Source organism: Alosa sapidissima, chromosome 7, assembly GCF_018492685.1.
Source record: "Alosa sapidissima isolate fAloSap1 chromosome 7, fAloSap1.pri, whole genome shotgun sequence".
NCBI lineage: Eukaryota > Metazoa > Chordata > Actinopteri > Clupeiformes > Clupeidae > Alosa > Alosa sapidissima.
In genome coordinates this window covers 37741772-37753891 of record NC_055963.1, presented here as the reverse complement: position 1 = coordinate 37753891, position 12120 = coordinate 37741772, and the positions used below count along the sequence as shown (strand labels likewise).

General features: G+C 39.4%; 1 protein-coding gene across 2 annotated transcripts in view; it reads left to right on the top strand.

The window, feature by feature from the left end:
* LOC121713542 (interleukin-17 receptor E) overlaps positions 1-12120 on the top strand; it is a 98301-nt gene that overhangs the window by 66177 nt on the left and 20004 nt on the right. For both annotated transcript variants that reach the window (XR_006032847.1, XM_042098225.1), the window contains exon 10: positions 10068-10136. Coding sequence is in view for 1 of the 2 variants with exons in the window: in XM_042098225.1 (XP_041954159.1) it covers positions 10068-10136 (69 nt within the window). In the remaining variant the exon portion in view is untranslated. The remainder of the gene's footprint in view (positions 1-10067; positions 10137-12120) is intronic.

The window sequence follows — 12120 nt, the reverse complement described above, 5'->3', positions numbered from 1 at the left end:
TCATAATAATTTAACACACGACAGTTGGATACTGTTCCCATGCCTACATTTTGGTGAGTAGCATAGAGATTGTTAAAACAATAAAGTATGGCTCTCCGTTTGGGACATCGAAAATTTTTAATAGGGTAGACTACCGTCGGAGATGCTGACTTGCAAAGGCCTCGGGATAACACGTTATCTCCACTATCATCAGTCGATGGCCCCCTTGATCAAAGTGGGGAATGAAAGAAAAAGTTTGAGAACCACTGACTTAAACAAGTTACCTGCAGTCCAGAACACACCGAATATTGCAACAGAAAGTTGCCTTTATAATCAACTACTATTTGTTCCAACAGCATTCAAACAAAGCCTTTATAAAAGTGAAAAAAAAACCTATTCCATAAGAAGTAAAATAAAATGCTGTTACTGTAGTAACTGTACCACATTATCCCAAGCTTCAAAGAGCTCCCCACGTCTGTGACAGCTTGTTTATACCCCACACTGAGCGCGTAAGACCGCTAGGCCCATCACTGTGGGGTCCGGTAGCCTACTCTCTGGGATTTAAGTCAAGCAATATAACCATACAAATGTGCGGCCTGCTCACTCATTGTTTCAAAATGAGTAATTTTGGCTTTGTCTGAACTGGCCATTGTAGGCTACGTAAAAAATAAACAAGTAGGCCTATCTCATATCCAATGATATCGGCAAATGTTTGTTTTTCAAAGTAAGAATTTCACTTCACCATGCACCTTCGACAATGAATAGCTCATTACACTTATGTTACTGTTAAACGTAGGCCTAACTGGTATCATTACAAACATTATTCTGTGTCCTAAAAACTGGCATTTTATGGCATTGTGACATGTAAGGTCGTTCCAAAATGTAGAGAAATGTGTGAGGTGGTCAGTGGGGGACAATTGAGACACACATTGGATTGTGTTATTACTTGAACATTCCACACTTTCCACAGCTGTATCGGGGGCACGAGGATTGCTGTTAGCGCAGGCTTTGTTTGTTTATTTGTTGCTATGGATGACTTCATTACTCATGCACGAGCTTGACTGAAGTGACCACCTTGATTGGCTGATGATTGTAACGCGGGAATGATTCCAAACACCTCCCTTACGATGATGAGTGGCAGGTGATAGGTCTGAGAATGCGTGCGCTACACAAGAACGAAGATGATGAATAACTGAATAAAAAGGCCTAGCCTAAATGAATCAAGAGTAAGGCAAAACAAATAGCCTAGTAGCCTAATGAAACATACGGATTGATGTAGTATCTTTGTAACATTATTAAATGAATCTGTTACTATGCCTACGTTTGCAAAAGAGAACATTTTAATTTGATTCACAATAATGTTACATTTAATTTACATGTTGACAATGAGTAGCCTAGTTTTGGTTGTTGTTGGTGGCGTTATTGCATGTTAGTTATGCCTACAATGCAAAATTGCTTCCTCACGATTGGAAGCTCCTGTAGCCGCATAGGATTTCAAAACATGGCGAAATGCCACAAAACCGGTTTGTGAATAGGTCTGTGAGTTAGGAGTCCACTCGACTTCTTTTAAGCTGTCACAGAGGTAGGAAGGTGTGATTTGTTGGGGACAGGGCCGGATTAACTGGGCACAAATGTCTGATGGCCCCCCCTGCCCCCCAGCCAACGTGAATCAGGCGGTCAGTTAATAGGCCTATATCGTGAAGATTTTTCTTGCCATCTAAGGCACGAGCGCATCTGTGAGGCCAAGCCTCACCAAGTAGCCCGTTTGTTTACAACTAACATTACATTTAATTAAACTGCTTATAGGCTATGCCGAAATAGTTTTCAACATTTTGAATATTAGTGTTGGGTGAATTAGGAAATGTTCTCAAAGCCTTATGGCTGAAAGCTGCTTGGGATCCCCCCGTCAAGCAATATAACCATACAAACGCGCGGCCTGCACTCATTGTTTCAAAATGAGTCATTTCGGCTTTGTCAAAACTGAAGAGCTGTGGACAGCACGGAAGGGCATACCCAATAAATTAACGCAACACAACACAGACCCCGCTTCTCTCGCGGCAGTCACTGACAGTAGCCTAGAATAAATGCATGGGGAAAACACTTCCCCATGACAAAGACATCGTAAAACACTGATATTTTTATAAGTTAATATTTTGTCACTAGCAACATACATCTGTCCTTTGTCGAATGCAGTTGCATGTATAGCTCTGAACAAAACCGTTCAAGAGTTATTTAAGGGGGACGAATGAAACATCCTACAGCTTAAATTATGTAAACTTCCCACAACTTCAATATTTGACAACATATCATGAATGGTACTTCAAGTATGTGTTATTTTAGATAGATTGCTGCTGGGCTATATGTCTTGGTTCATGTCTGTTAACAACTCATTGCCATCAAGCGCGTATCTCGCGGTTTCATCCATTACAAACAAACATACAATGTGAACGTCCGGAATTGGGGAGAGCACTAAGTCAAACCTTTAAATGAAAAACACTCTTTAATAATCAAAAAAATAAACCGCTAATGAAGTAAACTTGTGACCATCAAAAATCGTTTATCGCCTGTAACTCCGTCATAACAGGACATAACAGGAAGGCATTTGGCTGAGCAACGGAGGTTAATATGCTCTATATTTTGTCCAAATGATGTCTGTCTATCATCGTTGCACTCGGAGAAAACCGGAATGTTTCATTTGTCCTGCGTTTCTTCTACGGCTGCAAACGGGATTTACTCGCAGTTAACCCTTTAGGCGCCAGAGGTTTTTTTTCGAAACGTTCGATTTTGACATCTTCATTTCAAAAGGCTATATCTTAAAAGTGATGAGATAGAGACTTTCTGTAAATTAGAGAAATATTAAGGATGACCCAAAATGTATGTAGAGATTAAATGTTTATATCTAATTTGCATATTATGACGTCATATGGTGGCGGCCATCTTGGATTATAGAATTTTCATGAAAAGTTGCATGTTTGAATGATAAAATGCACCACTTCTTTTCCCCAAAATGTCCCTCACCTTCTGTATGCTATATTGGACAATACTGAATGCTCAGGTTAATAGTAAGTAGTAAACAAACTGTATAAATCATTACTAATAAATGCCAGAAACAAACCAAATGCATGTAGCGGTAGGCTGGCCTTTTGCTGTAGAGATTTTCCATTCACTATATACAGTAGGCACTCTGATTCAATGTATGGGGCACATATATATTATTCAGATGACACACAAACACAAGTAGACAAGACCTGTTTAGTTCAAAAGCTCACTTGCCACGGCAAGGCACAGATCAGGAGTGAGATGACGAAGACAAGAGACAATGTTAGTATTTGTTTTCTTTTTGTTGTTTTTGTTGATGTTTTTTTTTGTTGTTTTTTTCTTAGCTGACAAAGACACACACATCACAAGGACATGAACACACAAAAAAGAACACATGTCCTAAATGGTCAGGGAAATAGATAATCAACAGTGTAAATCATTACTAATAAATGGCTTTTTTTTATGTTGCAGGCCTTTTGCTGTAGAGATAATGACTATCCATATCCATATCCTATCCATACAGTGCTGGCATTCCCATCATCTTGTGATAGACTATGCATGGCCTAATGGCTCTCCTGCCCCATGTCACCACCTCTGCTCCTGTTGCGAGCAGCATGGCCAGATCTGCCTCGCGCTCGCGTCGAGTGGAGAGAATTTGCGCAGCTCGGACTAGGCCTTCTGTCACTCTCATTGCGACTCCCCACACTGCCTCTACGTTCCCCCCTAACTGTCCTATGAGCACTTCGACCTCGTCTAACATACGCAGTGGCATTAGACAAAGGCTCCACCACGTTACTGTCGCCGCGATTGCGGAGAGGCACACGTTCAGAAGACAGAAGCTAGCGCTATGGATATTAGGCTACCTCCAGCCTCGTTCGCCACACCACTAACACCCTGCTAACTTCCCGATGAACACTCCGAACCCGTGAAACATTATTCCCACCAGTGACATTGGGCAAACGATTCAACGTTTGTGCTTGGTGTAAGCTAAACTATGGAGTAAACTCTCACTTTGTCCAGCTGCATCATTGCAAGGCAGGGACGCATCTGAAGCCTCACTAAACGAATCACCGTCATTTTCTGAAGGCAGATATTCCCCTTCAGAATCAGGGTCCGCGAATAGAAGACCCAACACTTCATTTCAGGTAAACTTTTTTGATGCCATTAGATGATAATCTAATGCAAATACTCGCTGACATTGACAATATCGCTCTGACAAAGTGGCTCACACGCACACTAGCTCCGGTATTTCACGCACTGATTCAATGCACTGTAGCTAGAAAGTTTTGTTTAAAGCATGTCGTTTTTTCGACTCCGGGATGACGTATGACATGTCTGCCATCTAGTGGAGTGGAGGTCGAACGAAATATGACACCCTATTTGACTAAATCGGCCGTTTTATTCAGTACCGCATCTTGTCGAGTAAACTCGACCGTGGCGCCTAGAGGGTTAACCAAATATTTCTTTATTAGGGCAGGGCAGGCATATTTCTGGCTATTAAATTATTTCTAAACCAGTCTGCTAAAGTCTGTAGTGAAGTCTGTGTAGGGTTTTCCAGGCTCCATTTCTTTTTACGAGACACCCTGCTCACAAGAGACATCTGCTGGTTGTTTGGGTTGTTGCAGCGTCGTTGCAGCGTCACTGGAAAAATACAAATTAAAGTTGCGTGATACCGCGTGATCCCGCGGGCGGACCGCGAGGGAAGCTGGCCAAATCGAAGCAATGCCCACTGTATGTCAATAACATGCCCACAGCAATCGGCATAGGCTGCTAGACATAAAGGAAACATATGGTGCGTTCATATGCATTGGGAAAAAAAATTCCAACCAATCGGATTTTGTTGTTGAGTGGTGTGGTGTATCTTGGGCAGTTCAATGTTGCTAGTTTAGCACGCTAGTAAACCATAGCAGAGCCCGTCTACGGAGAGTCTCCCCACTCTCTATTAATCCCATACAAACCAAATTTGGCTGCAGTTCACCAGAGTTTACCTAGATGACGATCGCGGGCAATTCCAAAATACATGGGGTCCTGTGGAGCTACATGGCTAAATTTATTGTTTTCACCTATTTAACAACTGAAACCCTCAGATTTTATTTTATTTTTTGCAAAATGGATATGGATTATCAATCAAAAGTGAAATAATCCGGGAGTCATGTCCTTTCGTTTTTTTTTTTACAGGTTGGGTCGTTGTTGCCCATAACACGCTAGCATTGTGCTAATGAATGACGTCATTGACACGTTTGAAAGGCTTTTTAGAACAATTAGGTGGCTTTAAAAAATATAATACTCAACCAAGTGTATTGTCTTTGCCTCCCCTTTCGAATACAATATTCAAATTACTTGAAAAAAAATACATCCCGAGAAAAGTGGATTTTGAGGGGTACAGTTCCATAGACCTCCATTCATTCTGGACTCACCTGCGAGCGCCCTCATGTGGAACCACAGAAGAAACCGGAAGTTTTCAGAGAGTGGAAGTTCTCCCCTTATTAGACATTCTCTGACCATAGGCAGAGAATGGGATTCCCGCTAGCATTCTAGCTAGCTTTGTATGCTAAGCTAAGCGAAAATACGAACATACAAATCATATTGCTTATTACGAAACAAAATGTTAATGTTTGTATATGAAACAGTTTGTATGAATTACCGAGAAATTCCCAGTTAATTCCTGTAAATTCCCATTAATTCCCATAATTTCCTTTAATTACATGAAAGTTTCCAATTTGGAATATTTCCAAAATTCCCTAGCTTAAATTCCCATGGTAAGTTTCCGGAAATTTACCAGAAATGTTCCGCCCCTTTGCAACCCTAAAAATGACTAAAGGATTTAGCCTCTGTGTCATTGTATTGTCACCTTAATGAAAAAGAAAGTCATGAACCTACTTCTGAATGTCCACAGACACTCTGATTAACTTAAATAAGTTGAAATTAGATAGGAAAACGCTTCTGTTAGGTTTTGTATATAAGATTTTTCTAGGGGTGCCAATATTGTGAGCAATGTGTTTTCATTAAAAAGATTTATTTCTTAATGAGATTTTACTTTTTTCTCAGAATAAATTTGCTTTCCTTCAATGGTGGATTTTTCCTCATTGTTTTCATTGTGAGAGTACACTAAATCACCAAATTATTATTTTTTATATGTGTTTTTAGTCAACTTTTTACCAAAGGTGCCAATAATTCTGGAGGGTACTGTATACAGAGATTTACTTGCTTACTTTACTTGCTTGTGTCATAATATTCAGATTTGACCCTAGTCAAGGTTAAATGGACTTTTAGCTTTTAGAGTCGGACCAGTAGGTAGCTGTGACCATTGCAGTAGGAAAACCATCTATATTCAATCCCTTTAGCTATTCTGTCTCTACTGCATAGCCTACAGGATATGTTTAAACATAGATTTTCTAGATAACTTTGGGATTAAAGGGGCCATATTATCAAAGAGTATAGTTACTTCTATACTCTTTGATATTATGCAAAACTCACTTTTTCTGTGAACCATGTGTTGAGTTTTTGTGGGCTAGTGGAGAGAGGTCAATGTCAGAAACTATGCACTTCTATGAGCTAGTCAGAAGTCTCCCTTATTGAGACATCACCAAAACCAACTGCCAGTCCACACTGTGGTGTCTCCAGCCAACAAACGTCAACAAACGCAGACAGTCGGCCCACACTGACCCAACTGTTGGTGTTTGTTGGCTTTTGTTGGAGCAGTGTGCAAGCTCCTTTAGGGAAATTTGAGTGTTACTTCCCCCAGAGCCATATAGGGTGCTGACTACCCACCCCCATCTGAAAATTCCGGTAACACTTCACAGTAAGGGTACATGAATTATCATGAATTCATGCTTGAATTAATTCATGATTTATGTATTACTTCATTCCTTAATATCTCACGAATCATCAGGAATTGACATGAGTTCATGAGTCTGTCATTCGTGACCTCATACAGTACAAGAACAGCACATCACCTAACGCATTAAGTATGGTGGGCACATCATTATGAATTATGATTTATTGCATGATTATTTGTTTTTCTGCCAAAAATGTGGTCACTGCTCAAATTCTGATTTGAACACAACACATGTCATTATTCACCACTTTAGTTGAAGGGCCACAGACATGATGAACCCATGAGCAATCCAACTGTCTGTCACATAACGTTACTTTCAAGAGATGGCAATGTCAAAGAGAGTTGGATTCTGTGCTAGGCTATTTCTTTCCAATCTTGCAATGATCTCAAAGTCTCAGGAGAGTTGTGAAAGACGACAGGTAGGCTATAATTTCTCCTTAATTAACATGGCAGCATGACAACCAGTATTTTAAAACAGGAGTCCCAAATGGGGTGAGTTGTTGAAGCAGTGATCAAAATGTAAGCTTGGTGCATGTAGCCTAGCCAATGGTCGTTTGCAAGATTTGCTAATCCGATAGGCTAACCTATACATCATGTAAGACAGATCCGATTGCATGCTTCGTTGCACCTCATATTTTTCCTGACCTGGGAGAATAGGTTCATTGTAGCCCATTATTGTCTTCTTTTATTATTTATTTTTTATTTTATTTTATTATTTTATTTTCTTCATTATTGTCTTATGTTCTATGTTTCTTTTACATAGCACTCTAGAATCTTTGATACAAATTCAACTGTATTTTGGGCAATAAAGTGATAATATCATGGTAATATTGTCATAGTGTAGTCCGGCTTGGAAAATAAATAGCCTTCCTGTAGGGACATACCGTAATTGTTTTGATCAAAACCAATGTTTATATTAAATAATTATTTATATGACTTTACTTCATTTAGATGACTTTCATTTTCCAAATTCATAGGGTTTTTAAAAAGCTTAACTCAAGTTGCGCTGTTCGCCAACAGCAGCATCCATCTTCATCATCCATCTTGTTTTCAAGTAGCAGAGAATTCACGCGGAACCGTCGCAACTCTACCGTCATTATGTTAAGCCGATCCACCAACTCTATACACGATGTGATTGGTCTGACCGAAGTTTGTTTATCTAGCTCGCAAGCCAATGGAGAGTTGCTAGACTACCCTGGCTGCATATTACATTTGCTGCCGCTAGGGTGCATCTAGATCTCTAGGCTAGGTTAATGTATTTAGCAGACGTTTCGGCTAAATAACTCCAATGACTTTACTATTAGGCTATATTACTACGGAAATTAAAACAGAACCATCAATGACGTTTGTCACACATTCTTTATTTATTCCTGCATAACAAATTGCATTTTATCACTGGCAGTCGGAGGCTTTCTGGTGGAGAACCCTCTATCGCCTTGTCACCAACTCGTATTCCCAGTTGACTATGCTGCCTGTTGATGTAAACATGGAATCAGTTCCAAAGTGGGGCGTGGCCAACAGCAGTTAATTTGCATTTAAGGCAACAGGCAATGCATAAATAATAGCAATGCATAAATATAGACATTGTGGTTGATATGTTAATGCATCTAAAATATATTATGTGGAACACCTTTTGTGATTGGCAAACACTCTGTGACTGGACATTCCCTGACTTCACATACTGAAACCTCTGAGACAAATATTCTGAAACCACTTATAAGCCTTATCATCCAAATCAATTTGCCTTATCCACACGGCGGCCAGAACGAGGCTACAGGGTACACTTGCCATTACACCTCAGTCCAGCAGATGGTGGTGGTAATGCAATCCGTTTTCAAACTGCCAAAAAAACTCACTGAAGAAGAAGAACAGGTCAGCGAACCCTTCTTTTTATTCGGTGAGCTTGTTTTTGGCAGTTTGTAAATGGAGTGCATTACCACCATCTACTGGACTGAGGTGTAGATGCTGGTATTTACCCTGTACCCTGTAGCCTTGTTCTGGCCACTGGGTGAATAAGGCAAATGCTATGTAGTGTTTGTAAGAGCAAGGGATGATCAACTCTATCAAATGATTTTGACAAATCAACAAAAGGGGCAGCACAGTGTTTATTAATGTCTAAAACAGATATTATATTATTAGTAACTAGCTGAGATAGTGCTGTGGTTTTAAACCTATTTGTGTACTTAATATTTGATTACTTTAAAGAAATGACTTGAGTTGGTTATTAACCAATGATTCAAAAATCTTTGATAAACAGGGTAATTGGGAGATTGGACGGTAATTATTTAAATCATCCTTTGTGTAAAGTTGTCACATGGGCCAGTTTCCATGCACTAGAAAATATGCCCATCAGAATGGAAAGATATAGGTCTATGCTAAGTTATATGGTCTGTGATAATAGGAACAGACAATTTAAGAAAAAAATATCTAATTTATCTTCTCCAGTAGCACTGCTAGGGTCCGTTCGAAATGGAAGGTTGCTGCCTTGGATGGTTGGATGACTTTGGAGTGAAGGCATCTTTTTCAAGAACGATGGTTTCGAACAGTCTCTTAACTCAGAATGTTGACACTACGCTATGATGTTAGCACAAGCAATAACGTTAAATTAGCTTACGGAAGCTAACAGGCTAATGGCAGAAAGTTGTCTGACAGATTGCATGTATATCAGACCAGACGCTATCAATGGTTACAACAAATATATTATCAGATAGTGCAGTGTTTATTTCTCGCTATATTTTGACCAATCTAAGCAAACAATGTCAAACAAATGACATTTCAACACAATCAGCCAACACACATCAGTTTCGAGTGTCATCCGCCACCTTTTGTTTACTTTTTTGACAACTGTTTCAGATGTTGCTGCAGATTTGTGAGTAGTTGGCAGCATCAAGGATACATCGATGCTGCCTTAAAAAACGACCATTATGGGGTTATCTTAGAAGACAGGAATAGCACTTGTTGGCTCGCTCTCATGTTAGATATCTTAAAAGGCAGCATAGTTTACCATTTCGAACAGAGCCATAGTGTCAATAGCTTGTAATTCCGCAAACACTTCATTTTGAGAGAAACGGTGAAAAGTAAACTTAGAAACATGGTTTGTGGAATACACACAATCGGATAAAAAGTCTTGGTCACTAAAATGTTTTAGATTTCTCTTTGTAACTGTGAGATGTAGTCTTGTTCATCTTTGTGTTTCTTATGCATGCAACAGGTGGGGGGCAACAGTCCAATGGAGCTGGTGTTACCATTTCCCTCTCGCTCTGTTGGGCCCTGTGTACAAGTAAGACTCAATCTTAAAACCTTAATCACTATTTGTAGTCTACAAAATATTCTCCAGGACTGGCAACTGAATATTTGGAACTCCAATTTAAGAGTGGAAGTGGGAGACTGAGACAATATGCATAAAGATCCATAGACTGCAATAATGGCCAGAATAAAAATAATCTTTGGTTAACTCCCAAGTATCAAAAATGCAATCAGATGCCATTTTGTTTTTTTCTTTTGTTTGCTACTGGGCTCCCCCCACAGTTATGGAGTATTTGTATTTTATACAACTGTCGTAAATACTACTCATGACTTGCACCCTTCCCCCTGGTTCATGTAATGGCACAAACTAATCCATGCCTTTATCACTAGCAAGTTAGACTACTGCAATGCACTTTTTACTGGTCTCCCAAAAAACATATAAATAAATTGGAACTCATACAGAACTCTGCTGCTAGACTTTTAACTAAGATCAAAAAGAGAGAGCAACTGAACTGCACTGGCTCCCTATTTCCTATATAATTGATTTTAACGTTAATTTTGTACAAAGCTCTGAAGTAATTATATGAAGCACCTTCATATATCTCTGAGCTTTTAATATCGTATCAACCACGAAGGAAAATTAGATCTTCCAATGCTAATCTCTTAATTGCACCCCAAGTGCTCCACAAGGAAAGTGGAGAAGCTGCTTTTATCCATTATGCCCCAAAGCTATGGAACATCTTGCCTCTGTACATCAAACAGGCGAGTTCAGTGAATATTTTTAAAAAAGACCTGAAAACATACCTGTATATGAGAGCCTTTAGTTAAGGATTAAGGCTACCAGTCTTCCGGTTGTTGTGTTCCTTAAACGTCTGTAAATAAATTCTTATAATCACAATACAACAAATACTAACTAGAGAATGTAATTCCAGGGAATTACGAGTGCATGAAAATGATGCTAGGACAGACATGGTGGTTGCACAGATTAATAAAGTTTATAGTTTAAAAGTAGACAGTTTAAAAGTTGAATGTAGATTGGGAGTTGATCACACTAGTTGACTGAAAAGCCCAGGCTGCCAAACAGTTGTGGGCAGAGGACACAATTGGCGGGAGTCACTAAATTCACTAAAAACTAAGACCAAATTGGTTGCTAGGTAGGTGGTGGTTTAATATAGTAGGCTAGAGGCATAGTTGATGATAACTGACAGTTGGAATAGTTGAACAGGTAAATAGTTGGATAGTTTAAATAGTTAAATAATTTAATAGGGAATTATTGTAGTGGAGACTTTTATTTTGAAACAGTTGTGGGCAGAGGAAACAGTTGACTGGAGTCAAAGTTGATGACAACTGACTGTTGCTAGAGTAGTTATGGTGGTTGCTATGCTGGTTGCTAGGTTAATGATGTTGGTTGCTAGGTTTTAATGGAATGTGGTTGCTAGGCTGTTGCTAGGGTACTTGAAGTTGTTGCTAGGGTGTCCATGGTGGCTACTATCAGAAATAAAGGAGTTACTACAGTGGTTTGCTAGTATAATCATCTTGGTTGCTATGGACACTGACATAGATGCTTAATTTCAATGGTTGCTAAATTGGTTGATAGGTAGGTGGTGGTTTAATATAGTAGGCTAGAGGCATAGTTGATGATAACTGACAGTTGGAATAGTTGAACAGGTAAATAGTTGGATAGTTTAAATAGTTAAATAATTTAATAGGGAATTATTGTAGTGGAGACTTTTATTTTGAAACAGTTGTGGGCAGAGGAAACAGTTGACTGGAGTCAAAGTTGATGACAACTGACTGTTGCTAGAGTAGTTATGGTGGTTGCTATGCTGGTTGCTAGGTTAATGATGTTGGTTGCTAGGTTTTAATGGAATGTGGTTGCTAGGCTGTTGCTAGGGTACTTGAAGTCGTTGCTAGGTTGTTGCTAGGGTGTCCATGGTGGCTACTATCAGAAATAAAGGAGTTACTACAGTGGTTTGCTAGTATAATCATCTTGGTTGCTATGGAAACTGACATAGATG